Source organism: Microtus oregoni, unplaced genomic scaffold (genome assembly GCF_018167655.1).
Source record: "Microtus oregoni isolate MIOR12 unplaced genomic scaffold, Mior012 000006F_ref0000085, whole genome shotgun sequence".
NCBI classification, from domain to species: domain Eukaryota; kingdom Metazoa; phylum Chordata; class Mammalia; order Rodentia; family Cricetidae; genus Microtus; species Microtus oregoni.
The window spans coordinates 52,938,767-52,955,327 of NW_024543065.1; the positions used below are offsets into that span (position 1 = coordinate 52,938,767).

Consider the following 16,561-nt stretch of genomic DNA (forward strand, 5'->3'; position numbering starts at 1 on the left):
GTGTGTCACATACAGCATGTGTGTGTGTGGTGTCTGGGTGTGGCTGTGGGTTTCTGAACTTTCGGGAGTTGTGAGTCACTTCTGTGGAGGTTGTGTGGTGTGTCCTGGTGTGTTGGACTCCATCTCCGGTCTGTCGTGGGGTGCTCTGTGGTGTCTGGGTGTGGCGGGTTGTAGGTGTGTACCACTGAGTGCAAACGGTTAGGGAGTCACAAACTATTGTGTGTCAGAGTGTGTCTTTGCCCACGTGGATGGACTCTTCTTCCTTGCCTGGGGCCACAAGACACACCCCAGCCCCTCCTTAGTCTCAGAAGGGGACGGGATGGGCAGCCTCCCCCTACCCAGGGACCTCCCCATCTCTCCCCGCCCTGCCCTGCCGCAGTTACCACTCCCCAGAGGGCACAGGGCTAGGCTGTGCCTTCCAGCAAAAGTCCCAGAGTGAGCAGAACGGGCCTCCAGCCTGGAAGCCAAGCTGGCTGCCATTTGCGTACTGAGAGGTGGGGGACCCTGGGCAGGAAGCTGGCTGAGCCCCAAGACCTCAGGGACCATGGGCGGGGAGCTGGTGACTGGCCTGGGGGCCCTGCGACGGAGAAAACGCCTGCTGGAGCAAGAGAAGAGGGTGGCTGGCTGGGCGCTGGTGCTGGCGGGAACTGGCATCGGACTCATGGTGCTGCACGCTGAGATGTTGTGGTTCCTGGGTTGCAAGGTGAGTAAAGAGCCCTTCCACAGAACAGGGAAAAGAGCTATGGTCTTAGACCTCTGGGTGTGAGAAAGGAGGGCTAGTCTTATCTAGTCCTGGGTCTAAAGGGGTGGGGGTGGGGGGCTCTTAAGGTTTGAGGGAGGAAGGCTGGGTCTGGACCTCCTGGTTCTGAGGGAAGAGAGAGCTAGGGTTGGACCCCTGGGTGTGAGGGAGGAGAGCTGAGGTCTTGCAATCCTGGGTCTACCAAGGAAAGTCTGGACCCCTGAGACCTGAGCAAGTGTGATACACCCTACACCTTCCCGAGCCCTCCCTGCACGGAAAGGGAGGTGGCTCCCAGGGTCAGTCTTTGAGTAAGTGTTGTCAGACTGCTGGAGGGGATCCAGGCCTTGCTGAGGACCCTGCAAAGCTGACCCTTGATAGCCCAGCTCCGGCGAAGGGAGCGAGGGGGAGAAGAAGTTATCATTAGGTGGTGTCTCCTTGCTCCTTATCTAGCCCTTACCGTTTACTCGGTGCCACCCGGCAGTAACCGACAAAGGAAAGGTGGGAAGTGGTGCCTCCACCCCCACACACTACACAGATGCTTGATTTCCCCCAGAATGCACCTGTTATTCACTTGCCAGACAGTGGTTTGAACTCTAGTCCCTGGAGAAGCGAAGGCTGGGGGTTCAGACTCAAGAGTCTCAAGAGGAGGAGGCTGGGAGAGTTGTGCCAGGCATGGTGGTGGCACACCTGTGATCCAAGCACTGGGGACATGAAGGGAAGAGTATCAGAAGTTTAAGGCCAGCCTGGGCTACACAAGACCTTATTGAAAAAAAAAATTAAAAACAAAATACCGAGAGAACTAAACAACACGGGGAATCGGGAAAGCACATTGGATAGGGCCACCGAATCAACCTTCGGAGGACCAGGGAGTGCAGGTGTGTCTGGAACGTGCCTTAGCAAGCCCGTGGGATAATCTGACCTTGGTCAGGCTTGTGGCTTTAGTGGCATAGGAGAATGGAGGGCAAGGGTTAGTGTGTGGCCTGAGGGCCAAACACTTGTTCAACAGGAAAGTTGGGGCAGGGGCTGTGGATCTGGTCTGCTGGTGGGAAAGCAGATTGGAAGTTCCTCAGGAGAACTTCTGGGCCCCAGTGCTCAGCCTGCATTTGAGGACTGGGGGTTGGGGGGCAGTTACTGTAAAGTGATTGGCAGCCACATGGAGGGTCAGAGCAGGCCAGCTTCCTTCAGCCAAGTGGCCAAGGAGAGGGCAGCCACTTCGAGGGGGTGGGGCTGCGGAAAGCTATGCCAACAGGAAACATGGCTGGGGCCTGCCTGGCGCTCCCACGCTCCAGCACCGCGCCCAGCAGGAGAGGTAGGGACCTGGGAGTCCTGGCAGATGGGAAGAAACAGGGGGTCCTTCCTTCCCTGAGATCTGCCCTCACCCTTCTCATCTCACCTACCTGCCCAGGCTCTTTCCTCCAGCTGTGATACCATCAGGGAATTGGTACAACTCCCTGAACCTCAGTTTCCCCACCTGTTCAGATGCATGGCCATAAGCATCCTTCCATTTCTTCCTACCTTTGTTTGTTTGTTTGTTTGAACCAGCCCCCCCCCCCCCCCCCCGCAGCTCAGTCCACCTTGCACTTCTGCTCCTCCTGCCTCTGCTTCAGCAGATGCAAGTGCAGGGACAACAGGATGTGCCAGCACACTCAGTTTACAGAGAGACAGGGTTGAACCCAAGGGCTCATGCGTGCTAAGCAAACCTCTACCAAACGCACCACATCCTGCGCTATGCTCTCTTCCCATGGCTGCCTGGCGACATTCATGTCTCCCTCGCCAACTCCAACTCAAGCTAGCAAACTTATTTTGACAGGATGAAGACACCTGATGCTCAGGAGGAGGGCCAGGTGCCAAGACATAGGGAGGAAGGGAAAGAGAACTCTTTGGATGAGGTGAAGTGGAGAGGATGGGGTGGACAGGGGCACGGGGAGATAAAAAGACACTGGAGGGAAAGATGAGCGGAGACAGACCACACAGAAAGGGACAGAGAAATGGAGCCTCAAAGACAGGGCTCCAGAGCCACTGAAAAACCCCAGTTGGAGAGATACACACCAGAGGGCTGTAGAAAGGCCATACAAAAGCAGGATGTTGTGGTGCATGCCTTTAATCCCAGCACTCAGGAGGCAGAGGCAAGCGGATCTCTGTGAGTTCACCCTCACACACACACCAGGGAAGGGCAGTAGCCCTGTCTGTAGAGTGCTTGCTCAACATACAAAAAGCCTTGGGTTCGAATCCTCATCACTGGACGAATTGGGTGTAATGATGCATGCCTGGGAGCCGGATCTTTTTCTAGACATCACATGTACACACACACGAGGAACTACTTTGCCTAGGGAAAGGGAAAGAATGTGAGTTTCAAGACCCTCCTTGGGGGAGGGGGAGTGGAGAATGGGGGGCAGATCTGAGACAGGGCTGTCTGCTTGGGACTAGAGGATTCATTTCCCTTGAGGCAGAGGCAGAAGGATGAGAAGTTTGAAGTTGTCCTAGACTAACTAGCAAGTGCAGCACCAGCCAGAGGGGCTCCATAGTACCCTGTCACGATACACAAAATCTAATCCACTGGAGAGAGGGAGGGAAGAAACCCCACCCAGGTGGAGAAGTGGGAATGTGTGGCATTGTTGTGAGGAAGTGGCTGGTGTCTGATGGGGCAGCGGAGCAGACTGAAAACCTGAACCACGGGCGGGCGAGCCTGGGAAGGATAAAGGGGGAGGGGAAGGCTGGGGACAACAGCACCATTGTTCAGGCAGGGGTGGGGGGAGGCCCCCAGGGGCAGGAAACTGGCCCTCTTCCCCTGCTCAGAGGCGGGGTGCTGGCCCAGGCCCAGCCAAGGAAGCTGGTAGAGGGCTGGGGAGAAACAGGTGCAGGGTCAAGGAAGGAATCAGGGAACCCCTGCCCTGGAGAGCTGTCTTCCTAGCCATCATCCATCTTAGGGACTTGAGCAGTTCTCATCACCAGCTCTCAAACTCCTTCCCTGGGCTTCAATCCCTCCAAGGCATTGCCACACACAGAAAGAAAGAAAAAAAACTTCTGGTGGTTTCTGTAGGCCCTGAACTTCCGCCCGCCCCGTGTGTCTGTGTGTCTTGGGCTTACAGCCAGGGGAAGTGGTGGGAGAGGAGAAGAAGGGGTTCAAGGAGCAAGATTGGATGCCCCTCTGGGAGCTAGGGCTGGGGATCTCAGGGACTCATTCCCCAGATGAGAGCAAGGAAGGGCATCTCTCTGCTCTGGCAGACTGAGTGACAATCTCACTTTTTCTGGAACTGGGGTTTGGGGGTAAGCCCTGCTTGCTGGAGTGGGAAGGAGCATCCTCGAGTGGGTAGATGTCTTATTCTGGACATCACATGTACACACAAATGAGGAACTGCTCTTCATAGGGAAAGGGAAAGGATGTGGGTTTCAGACACCCCCTCCTGCCCTGGGAGAGTGGAGGGTAGAGGGTGATCTGGGACATGGCTGTCTGGTTGGGGACAGGGTGAGGCAGGGTTTTGCTATTTAAGCCCAGGTAGATACAGACACCCTCCTTTCTCAACTTTCTGTAAGCGTGACCACCACACTAGACTCAAGAACAGTGTTTGAGACATTCTGTTAGGAAACTGATTTGGGGGCCAGAACATTGGTAATGGACAAAGATGGCCTTATTGAAAGAGGGGAATGGGGATGGATGGGCCTGAAGCGCCACTCACTGTCTCTTGTCCTCCCACAGTGGGTGCTGTACCTGCTCTTAGTTAAGTGCTTGATCACCCTGTCCACTGTCTTCCTCCTCTGCCTCATTGTGGCCTTCCATGCCAAGGAGGTGCAGGTAAGTCGGGTCCTACCCCTCAGCTTGGCTCCCCATATATGCCACCTCCTTTTCCTGCCCTGAAATGCATGTGTCTACGCCCTTGCCCGCTGGGATGGAGTAAAGCACAGACAGACAGACAGTCGGACGGACAGATTCTGCTGGAGTATCTGATCTATGCCCCCGTGCTTCTTGCCCACTTAGGGATGGTGACCCTGTCTGCCCTTCCAGGTCCCAACACCCCTTGTTTTGTTTTGTTCTTTTATTATTTTTGGTGCTGGGGGTTAAAGTCAGGACCTTGCACAGGTTGGTAAATGAGCCACACCCCAGCCCCTCACTGGGGGATTCTAGACAGGGGCTCTACCACTAGTTACATTCCAAACTTCTCTACAACTGTTATTAGTGAGAATAATAGTGTATACTTAAAATTTTAACTTATATTTATTTATAGGGACCCACAAGTGGAAGTTAGAAGATAGTTTATGCAAATCAGTTCTCTCCTTCTACTTTGTAGGTTTTGGGGGATCAAACTTGGGTCATAGGGTTTTAGAAGTAAAGGACTTGGCTTGCAGAGCCATTACACAGACCCCAAAAGAATGTGTACTTTTACCCAAGTGCCTCCCTAGGTGTTACTGTACATGGCTGAGAGACACTATTTTACATGGGAGTGGGGCACAAGGATCTGGGGAAATGGGAATGGGATTATATCTCAGAGAGATCTGAGTTTAAGGATGGCTAAGAAGAGTTGCTGAGTCTGGACGGGGGGGAAATTACAAAGAAGTGGAGACTTTAGGGGCTGGCACTATATGGGATGTTGTGTTAGGTGACTTGGGATTGAAATAGGTGGGGATACAGCAATATAGGACAGAGATCCAGAGGTGTGGCTCAGTGGTGGAGCCCCTGCCTAGAGTCCCCCAGTGAGGGCTAGGGGAGAGGTTCCATGATAAAGTACTTGTCAAGCATGCTGAAGAGTTTTATCTCCAGCATTGCGGGGGAGGGGAATCACAGAGTTGTTCATGCCCTGGGCCCACTGTTCCATGGACCTGTTGTGAAACCCAGGCCTCAGTTTCCAGATGTTTAGATTGGAAGTATAGTGCATGAATCTCACTCTGTATTTGCGAGCATTTATTGGGACACATGTACAGGGGTCAGAGCAATCCTGGGGCATCCAGAGTGCTGCCTAAATGGAACTAGGCAGCACCCTCTTGAAGTCCCAGCACTTGGGAGTCAGAGGCAGGAGGATCACGAATTTGAACCCAGCCTTGGCTATAATTACATTGGTGTGTGTGTGTGTGTGCGCGCGCGCGCATATAAAGATACAGCACTTTATGCAGTCAGTGCTCTCCTTCAACAGTGGGTCCTAGGGATGGAACTCGGAGTCAGGCTTGGTGGCAAGTGTCTTTTCTCATTAAGCTATCCCATGGGCCCTGACTATTATTTCTGCCAGTGGCCTTACTCCAGAGCCATAGTGGGGAGAGCCCCCAGGAGTGGAAACTAAGCCCTGCGAGGAAGACGGTTCTGTCTCATTCACTACACATTCGTAGTGTCTAGAAGTTGTCACTGTACACAGTAGGCACTAAATTCGTGTAGGAGGAGTATACCTTCTGCAAGTGAGCCACAACTAGCCAGGAGAGTTTGAGAGTAGAGAAAGTGAAGAGACAGCTTGCTGGGTTCCAGACGCCTGCCCTCCTTCCTCCCCCCCCCCCCACCAGCCCCACGCCCTGCGCAGCTATCTCTATCCTTTCCAGGCCCAGGGCGTCCCCCATATCTTATCTCGGGGCGCAGGCCGGGTGTGCCACCGTTTGCCCTGCACCTGACCCTCTCTCTTCCCCTGTCTGCCCCTTCCCGGCAGCTGTTCATGACCGACAACGGGCTCCGGGATTGGCGGGTGGCGCTAACCCGGCGGCAGGTGGCGCAGATCCTGCTGGAGTTGCTGGTGTGCGGGGTGCACCCGGTGCCCCTGAGGAGCCCGCACTGCGTCCTGGCCGGGGAGGCCACCGACGCACAGCCGTGGCCGAGCTTCCTGGGCGAAGGGGAGGCGCTGCTGTCCCTGGCCATGCTGCTCCGTCTCTACCTGGTGCCCCGCGCGGTGCTGCTGCGCAGCGGCGTCCTGCTCAACGCCTCCTACCGCAGCATCGGGGCGCTCAACCAAGTTCGCTTCCGCCACTGGTTCGTGGCCAAGCTCTACATGAACACGCACCCGGGTCGCCTGCTGCTGGGCCTCACGCTCGGCCTGTGGCTCACCACAGCTTGGGTGCTGTCTGTGGCTGAGAGGTGAGGGGCCTGGAAAACAGGGAGGGGACATCAGGGCCTGCTGGGTATGGTGGTGCAGGCTGCAAGGCTGTGGGCCAGCCAACATCAGCAGGGCAGGCTCACACTTTCCGTCCGTCCTTCTTGGCTGGGAAATCCTACGCCCTCAATAGGTTGTTCCCAACCAATCCTCTGGGCCACCTATAACACACACACACAGACACACAGACACACACAGACACACACACACAGCTTCTAGGCAACCCCACCCTGTGGTTCCCATGCTGAGTCCAGATTAAGACTCTGTAATAGGGCCAATCCTAAGTAACCACCTTGTTGAAAGGGAACAGCTTTTCCAAATTAGCAGGTACAGTAAGTGCTTGCTGTGACTGGAAAGCAGACATTTGGAACCACTTTGAAGAGGATTTCCTTGCAGTCCCTGGCTGTTGCTTAGCAACTGTAAATAGGTGGGGGCTCGATGGGATCCCCACAGAGCCTTACTGTCTCCCTTAGAGAGAAATCTAGCCTGTGGTGTGTGTGAGAGCTGCTGCAAAGGTGGGTTTCTAACCTAACAAAGCTAAACCTTTGGAGCCCCAACTCTCCACCCTAGGGCCTCAGGCTCCTGAATGCTGGGTTACAGGTGTGTGCCATCGTGTCCTGTTCTGGACAAGTTTTTTTTCTTTTCTTTTCAAAGAAAGGTCAATCCCAAACTGTGCATGGTGGCACACTGATGAGGCAGACGCAGGGGGATCTCTGTGAGTTTGAGGCCAGCGTGGTCTAAAGAGTGAACTCTAGGTCAGCCAGAGCTATGTGGAGAAACCCTGATTCAAAAAACAAACAAACAACAAAAGAGAGATCAATCATTTTGATCCTGATCTATTACTTGAAGGCCATGTAGCCTCTTTGTGGGTGTTAGAGGTGTTCCTTCCTCCGGATAGAGCCTGCCTGGCCACTGCACTTCAGGCTGGGTCTTCAGGCTCAGCCCTCACCCCCACACACTGGATCTAGCAGCCCTGGTTGCCTAGCTGAGCTCCAACAGGATCTAGGATCCGTGGCTGTCAGCTTTACCATCACTTCCACCCTTTAACACAGTTCCTCGTGTTGTGGTGAACCCACAACCATAAAAATATTTTTATTGCTAATTTCCTAACTGTAGTTTTGCTACAGTTATATGTTATGTGTCATAATGTAAATATCTGATATATAGGATATCTGATAAGCGATTCCCAAGAAAGGGGTCGTGACCCACAGGCTGAGAGCCACTGCCCCAGCACTAGATCTGGATCCTAGACCTGGATTTCTGCAACCCAGAGTGGTTGAACATCTGAGCCAGGTCACATGGCGGAGAAAAAGACCTGCATTTTTGGCTTTTCATCCGGGTGCCTCTTTGGATTAAGAGTGGGGAGGTAGGAGCAGGAGTACCAGCACCCCCAGGCTGGGATCTCAGAACTAAGTTCCCTTTGCCCATAGGCAGGCTGTCAATGCCACCGGGCACCTCACAGACACGCTGTGGCTGATACCCATCACATTCCTGACCATTGGCTATGGGGACGTGGTACCTGGCACCATGTGGGGCAAGATCGTCTGCTTGTGCACTGGAGTCATGGTGAGTGCCACTCCCACCCCCTCATCCTGCCTGCTGCTTAACCTCATGGCTCGGGAAACCATGAACCAACACAGGCCCTCCCTGATGTCCCTGAGGAATGTGGGTGTCTGAACCCCACCCCTGACAGCTTCGTTCTTTATTCAAGACCCAGATACCCAGAACCATTGCGTTCTCTTCGTCCTCTCCCTCCCCCGCTTATCCTCCTCCTCCTTTAAGTTAGGGGTTGGGTTTGCTAAGTAGCCCAGGCTAGCCTCAACCTCCCTATATGCTCCAGGCTGGCCTCAAACCCTCAGTCCTCCTGCTTTAGCCTTCAGCATGCTGGATACGACATACTAAAACCCATTTTTCTCTTGAGACAGTTGCCCTTTACTCCTTCCTAGAACCCAGGTTCCATTTCCTCAGACCCAGGCCCCAATTTTCCAGTCTTTCCTTCCTGAGCCAAGGGATCCAGTCTCCTGTCCTCCCCTTGGGCATAGAGTCATCGTCTGGAGTATGTTTTGGGGACCAGCCTTCATAGATTCGAACCTCACTTTGTTCCTTGCCAATTGGAAGCTCAAGCAAACTGCTTGATGTTTCTGGGCCTCAGTGTTCCCGTCTATAAAGTGGGTGGGTCCCAGTCCCAGCATCCTCCTGTGGGATTGTTGAGCGGTAAATGAAGAACATCATATCAAAAGCTCAAAACAGGAAGTATTCAGTAAATGCCCTGGGGGGAGATGGTGGGGGTGGAGGGGCAGATGACGATTGAGGAGGTGGGGGGTGACAGTTGAGGGGGTGGGGGGGAGATGACGGTTGAGGAGGTGGGGGTGACAGTTGAGGAGGTGGGGGTGACAGTTGAGGGGGTGGGGGGGAGATGACGGTTGAGGAGGTGGGGGTGACAGTTGAGGGGATAGGGGGTGACGGTTGAGGGGTGGGGGAGATGACGGTTGCTATGACCAATCCTACACATCTGTTCTGACCCCCCTCCTGACTCTCCATGAGGAAGCGGGGGTTGGTTTAACGGATCCCCACCATTTGGCTGCCCCACCAGGCCAAGGCAGAAGCTCCTAGCCCCAGGCTGTTTCCTCCCTACAGTTGCCCTCCTTACCACAGATCCTCCCCCGACCAGTTTCTCTCACCCAGCCCCTGCCTTCAGGGCCCAGCTCCCAGTGCTTTGGTCTAGGCCTTCCCACAGGGGACCCAAGCCACCAGCTCCCAGCTCCGATGCTGCCCCCCCCACACATGCTGAGTCCCTCAACCTTGAGTCCATGACACCCAAACAGTAGTGAGTGTTTGGGTCAAAGGAAAGGCCAGAAGGATATTCCCAAGGGTCAGGGACCCTCAGGTCTGTATCATTTGACCAAAAACAGAAACCACGTGAAATGAGATGACTAGACACCACCATTTTCAAATAACATTTCATTGTTTATTTGGGAGGGCATGTCTGTTGGCATTCATGTCGAGGGGGTGGGGTCTCTGCTTCCACCGTAATGGTTCCGGGATTTGAACTCAGATCATCAGGCCTAGAGGCAAGTGCCTTTTACTCCCTGAGCCATCTTGATGACCCTTTTTTGTGTTTTTTTTGGGGGGGGGCGGAGGGGTGGACAAAGGGCTTAGGTAGCCCACCCACGCTGGCCTCAAAGGTGCCATGTAACATAGGCTGATCCTCCTGCCTCAGTGCTGTCCCCTCTTCCCCTGGCACTGGATACATAGGTGTGTATCATAGAGCCCGGCCCTGTAGCAGACTGGTCCTCTGCCAGTTTCTGCTCTGCCGCTTTGCAGGTGGCAGCTGGTGGCATTTACACTACCTCCCCTCTTCAAAATAGTCGTCTAAGGAAAGAGGCATTCAAGCTGTGGGGTGGGGACGAGTGGGGTATGCCTGTGATTCCAGAACCAGAGAGGCACAGGCTGGAGGATTGATGCAGCTTTGTGGGTAGCCTGGGCTACATAGAGTGACTCTGCACCCCCAAATAAACAGGGCTGGGAATCTGGCTTGTCCAGCATGCATAGAGACCTGGGTTAGGCCGCCAGTACTGTATTAACTGGGCACAGTGATAGTGCCTGTACTTCCAGCACTTTGGAGTTGGAGGCAGAAGGATCGGAACTTTGTGGCCAGCCTGAAAGGCAGTTCTGATGGCGGTGGAATGGCAACGGTTGTGCCTGCTCTCTGTGGCTGTGAGATGACAGAAGGGAGCTGGTGACGTACGACTGACCCTCGGAGTCCCACAGCCTCACACGCCTTGCTTGCTGTACTCACAGGGGGTCTGTTGCACTGCCTTGCTAGTGGCTGTGGTGGCCAGGAAGCTGGAGTTTAACAAGGCGGAAAAACACGTGCACAACTTCATGATGGATATTCATTATGCCAAAGAGGTGAGGCTGGGTACTGGGCACCCAGACCGGGGCTGTAACTCAGTAGTTAGAACACTTGCCTAGGGTGCATGGGACCCTGGGTTCAATGCCCAGCACCAAATAAATGGCACGGTAGTACAGGCCTGTAATCCCAGGATTCAGAGGATCAGGAGTTCAAGGTCATCCTCACCTGCAAGTGAGTTCGTTCAAGGCCAACTGGGCCACAGGAGACGTGGATTAAAAAAAAAAAAAAAAAAAAAAGCCAGTTCCCTTAAAGCTAGCCATAGAGGTTCATGCCAGTAACCCCAGGAGGATTAGGCAGTAAAACTGAGGCCAACATGGGCTACATAGCAAGACCCTAAAGGAAAAAATCCAGTCCGCCTTCTCCAAGCCAGGTCTTTCAGATTACAAGGGATCCCTCTCGCTGACACTGTGCCCCCATCAGATGAAGGAGTCAGCAGCACGCCTCCTGCAGGAAGCCTGGATGTACTACAAGCACACTCGCAGGAAGGACTCCCGAGCTGCCAGGAGGCATCAGCGCAAGTTGCTGTCCGCCATCTACACGTGAGGGTCTCTCGGGGTCCCTGTCACCTCTCTGTTGGCTCCTGTGTGCATGTCCAGGCCTGTCCACCTGGATGGGAATTCAGTGTCGGTGGTCCTGGATTCCCGGATTTGCTCCTTTGTGCTCTGTTCCCCTCCTCACCCCTACTCTCTGAGGTAATCAGGGACCAGGGTTGTAATTGAGTCCTCCTCCCCACAGGTTCCGCCAGGTACGCCTGAAACACCGGAAGCTCCGGGAACAAGTGAACTCCATGGTGGACATCTCCAAGGTACCAGGCCCTTGAGGTGTGCGGGAGGCCTTGGGAGGCAGAGGCAGGCAGATCTGAAAGTTCAATAGAGGTCTACAGAGCAAGTTCCAGGTCTACACAGAGAAACCCTGTCTTAAAAAAAAACAAAAAAGAAAATAAAGAAAAACGAAAGGTTAAAAAATATAAATAAGTAAAAGGGAATCACTGCAGGGGGCTGGAACGCACAGATGTGTGGCAGAGGTTATGGAATGAAGATAAAAGCTTCCTACGCACATGTAAGACACCGTTCCCTTTTAGACGTAAGAAAAAAAGCACACAAAGAATGCCAATGTTTGGTTTCAAATTATCTTTATTACTTACATGTGGACATATATAAAATTTCCCTCCAGGTGCAATTCTTATTCAAATAAAACCAGGCAGATTTACACAGCTCTCAAACACTGGCAACAAGCCCAACTTGGAAAAGAAATTGACAGACACAATGACAAGCGATGACATTGTTTTAGTGAAAGCCACTTCCCATGCTGTTGTGAAGTGGCTGCCTGAGGGTAGAATGGGTCCCTGCGCAGCTAAGGCTCAGCTCCCGTGTCTCCACCAGCGATGGTGACGTTGTACCCCTTGGCCTGGCTCATGTTGCTCTTTCCTTATGGCCTTTGCCTTTTGTCATTAGCCCAGCACTACTCAAACAGCCACCTTTGGCACCAAAGCCATGGTAAACACAAAGACACAGGTCCCCAAACAACATGACACGTTGGAGGAAGGACAGGGTGGCTTGGGTCAGCAGAACAGGTGGGAGTGATGCAGTGTGAGCACCTAACTGGAGAGTTTCTGCAGCAAGCTCTGAAGGTTGGGGATGCGTGCCTGTCTGGCATGCGAGAGCCCCTGAGTTTAGTCCCCAGCCCTCCAGCATTTGGGAGGCAGAGGCAGGAGGATCAGAAATTCAGGGTACTTAGATCTGAAGAGATGGCTCAGCAGTTAAGAGCACTACTGTTCCCAGCGCCCGCATGGCAGCTTCCATCTGCCTGTTAACTTCAATAACACAGTAAATTAAATTCCAGCCTGCTCCCAAAAGGTCTTACAGACCCCCAAGGATCCTCAGGATCCTCTCCAGAATAAGGCTGCCTGGGTCTGGAGGCCAGGCATCACCAATTCCACAAATGATTAATGAATCTGAATGAGCACATACTTCATGTTAGGCCTTCTCATGACACCTCCCTGCTGTTTACACCAGAACAGGGTTCCCACCCCTGGGGCATGTTTTTTGTTTGTTTGTTTGGTTGGTTGGTTGGTTGGTTATTTTGAAAGGGGGTCTTCAAATTAACTCAGCCGGGTGGTAGTGGTGCATGCCTTTAATCCCAGCACTTGGGAGGCAGAGGCAGGCGGATCTCTGTGAGTTCGAGACCAGCCTGGTCTACAGAGCTAGTTCCAGGACAGGCTCCAAAACCACAGAGAAATCCTGTCTCGAAAAAACAAAAAAAAAAAAAATAGGAAACAAATTAACTCGCGTTAGCCAAGGATGACCTTGAACTCCTGGCCTTCCTATCTCTGCCTGTCCACTTACTAAGTGCTGGGATTACAGATGTGGATCGCCACGCTGGGGATCAAACCCAGGGTTTTGGGAGTACTAGACAAGAACTCTACCAACTGAGCCACATTCTATGCCTGCCCCTAGACTTTAGTTTTCTTTAGATTTGTTTTACTTTACGTGTATGATTGTTGTGCCTGTATGTATGAATGTGTATGCCTTCTGCCTCTGGATGCCATCAGAGCCCCTGGAACTGGAATTACAGGCAGTTGTGAACCACCCAATGTGGGGTGCTGGGAACTAAACCCAGGTCTTCCAGCAAGAGCAACCAATGCCCTTAACCTCTGAGTCATCTCTCCAGCCCCTGCCACTTTGACTTTTAGGAGACTCTTAAGCCTAACAACAGCACCTGCCAAACACCAGGGTCTGAGAGGTTCACAGAAGATACGGTTAGAACAGTGCTCAAGGGCCAGAGAGGGCGTGTGTGCACCCTGCCATCCCACCCTGCAGAGCAGACAGGACCTCTCGACACTCTCACTCCAGCGTTCCCTTCCCACTCAGATGCACATGATCCTGTGCGACCTGCAGCTGGGTCTCAACACCTCGCACCGGGCCCTGGAGAAGAGAATAGACGGGCTGGCAGGCAAGCTGGATGCCCTGACCGAGCTGCTGGGCACTGCCCTGCAGCAACAGCAGCTACCAGAACCCAGGCAGGAGGCCACGTAGCTGGTAAGGGGGCAGGAACTGGGCCATGAAAAACCCTGAGGACGAGGCAGGCACCTGGTGGCTTGTTGCCCATGTATAAAGTCACCCTTTCTCTTAAGCTGTGTCACCTCTTAGGGCTTTTGAGTTCTGGGCTGGACTGAGGAAGAGAGCCTGAGGGATTTTAGGCAGGTGCTCTACCACTGAATCATGCCCCAGCCTCTCACCTGGCCCTCTCCCTTTCTTTGATTGGTCTCCGTCCCCATATCCGCTTGTACCCCCTCTCCTGGACCTTTGCACCTTTCTCTCTTCCCTTACCTGGCTTCCGACAGCCTCCACCTCTGGTGTCCTTGCCCTGTGCTTTCTAACCTACTACCCATCTACCACCCCTTTGTCTTCAGCACCCACGGAAGAAGAATCAGGCTATGTACCCCAGGACTGACCTCAACAACTTCCTCCCTACCACTTCTGACCGAGTCCCATGAATAAAGCACTTCAAGATGCTAGGACCAAAGTGGGCCCACGTTGAGATGCGTGGACTCTCTGGTGGTAGCGGCTTGGATCTCCAACCGTGATGGGATCATGGCCACCACCTCACACATGCGCTCACCAGAAGCCTTCTTGCTGTGCTGCTGTTCACGAACTCTCAAGCTCTGTCAAAGGTGAAGGTGCCTAGGGCTAGACTACAGGTTCCTGGGGAGAGAGGCAACTGGTAGCCTGGGGTCCAGGATGCTGGGAAGCTTCAGTTAAGGGAGGGCTGGCCTCGCTGAAGGAACCAGGTCCGAGAGGCAGGAGCCGGTGCCCCCTGGTGGACGCCATGGAAGACGCCGCTTTCCCGGAAGGCAGAGACGTCTGCTGGGAGGAGGGGTGTGGGTGCCGCTCACCTGTCCACTGTCACACTTTGTAATAAATGGTAAACAAAGCCAGACGCAGCAGTTTCTTTCCCAAAACCAGAGTCCTTCAGACCTTCCTGTGGAAGGCACTTGCCCTATCCAAGCTCAGTTTCCATCTATTGAGGAAGCCTGAGCAGGGTATGATGGCAAATACCTCACCAACTGTTTTGAAAATGGGTCTTCAGCATCTCAGGCCGGCCTCAAACTAACTCACGTAGCCATGGATGACCTTGAACCCTGACCTTCCCATCTCTACCTGTCCACTTACTGAGAAGCTGGTGTTACAGATGCAAATCACCATGCTTGTTATATTTTAGCATCATTCGCTGTCCCTGCTCTGTTTCTGGATCTGTGGCGCCACACCTCTAATCCCAGCACTTGGGAGGCAGAGGCAGGAGGATCTCTGTGAGTTCAAGGCCAGCTTGGTCTAGAGGTACCTACTGACTACCACAACCCACCCACTACCCACAGATAAATAAATGGAAAACAAACAAACAAAAATGCTATCCAAGTCTCCTGAAGTGCCCACGCCCAGCTTCATAAGCTAGGCTGTTGTCATGGACACCCTGTCCAGATCCGAGGCCAGAGCAAGGCTCTTGAATTCCAGCAGATGGACAACAAGATTCTGAGTCTACCTTCTCCTTGCTGTTGACCTAGGACAGGCAGCTTCATTCACTTCTGTGAAGACTTTTTTAAGCACCTGTCAAGTGCTGTGTCTCCATGGAACTGCTGGGAAGATCTAAGGAAAAACAGTGCCATAGAGGGCCGGCCAGCATGTAATATTGCCCAAGTGGAAGGGGCTGTTTTCACCATGGCTAATCATTTTCACACACGGTATGTGGCTGCCCAGTCCTCGCTGACTTCCCCCTATTCATTCACGCCTGACCCTGTCCTAGATGCCAAGTCACATGGAGGGCCGGGCGGTGGTGGCGCACGCCTTTAATCCCAGCGTTTGGGAGGCAGAGGCAGGCGGATCTCTGTGAGTTCGAGACCAGCCTGGTCTACAAGAGCTAGTTCCAGGACAGGAACCAAAACCACAGAGAAACCCTGTCTCAAAAAAAAGAAGTCACACGGAGGGATGAGTAGGCACCCACTGTGCCGCACATAGTAGTTTCACAACTGCTCACATGGAGCTGCCTGGGTCTCAGGAAGTGAGGAGCCGGAGCTGACAGAGCACCTACTCTTTGGACCCTGCTTCTTGCATTTTGTATTGTTTGGGTTTGTGTGTGTGTGTGTGTGTGTGTGTGTGTGTGTGTATTTGTGAGTATGTATGCACGTAAGGGTTTATGTGTGTGTGTGTTTGTGAGTATGTATGCACGTAAGGGTTTACGTGTGTGTGTATTTGTGAGTATGTATGGATGTAAGGGTTTACGTGTGTGTGTGTATTTGTGAGTATGTATGGATGTAAGGGTTTACGTGTGTGTGTATTTGTGAGTATGTATGGATGTAAGGGTTTACGTGTGTGTGTGTTTGTGAGTATGTATGGATGTAAGGGTTTACGTGTGTGTGTATTTGTGAGTATGTATGCATGTAAGGGCCACAGGTCAAGCTTGAGTGTCGTCTCTGGGCTCTGCTCTACCTTTCTCTTCTTCTAAGGCAGGGTCTCACTATGGAGCTCTGGCTGTTCTGGAACTAGCTCTTGTAGCCCAGGCTGGCCTCCAACTCAGAGATCCATCTGCCTCTGCCTCCTGAGTGCTGGGATTAAAGGTGTGAGCTGCTAGGTTGGGCCCCTACCTTTCCTTTCTTTTCTGTGCTTTTTCTTTTGGGACAAGATTTGTCATTGGTATGGAACACACTACACCCATTCATGGCTGGGAGTGCCAGGCATCAGCCTGTGTTTGCCTTCCCAGGCACTGCCACGTCTGGCTGATGCAACATGGGTTCTGGGATCCAAGCCTCATGCTTGCTCCACATGCACTGTGCCAACTGAGGCATCTCCC

At 53.1% G+C, this 16,561-nt stretch overlaps 1 protein-coding gene across 2 annotated transcripts; it reads left to right on the forward strand.

Moving 5' to 3' along the window:
* The first annotated feature begins 181 nt into the window (after positions 1-181).
* On the forward strand, positions 182-14,651 carry Kcnn4 (potassium calcium-activated channel subfamily N member 4). 2 transcript variants are annotated; one of them, XM_041653812.1, is made up of 9 exons: positions 193-703; positions 4,437-4,532; positions 6,364-6,785; positions 8,232-8,367; positions 10,603-10,713; positions 11,138-11,256; positions 11,453-11,522; positions 13,588-13,755; positions 14,130-14,651. In XM_041653812.1, exons 1-8 carry the CDS (start codon positions 545-547, stop codon positions 13,750-13,752), a joined length of 1,278 nt encoding a protein of 425 aa, XP_041509746.1. In that variant the 5' UTR covers positions 193-544; the 3' UTR covers positions 13,753-13,755; positions 14,130-14,651. The 2 variants fall into 2 exon arrangements, with proteins under 2 accessions (XP_041509747.1, XP_041509746.1); XM_041653813.1 differs by lacking the exon at positions 13,588-13,755 and having other exon boundaries at positions 182-703.
* The last annotated feature ends 1,910 nt before the right edge of the window (positions 14,652-16,561 follow it).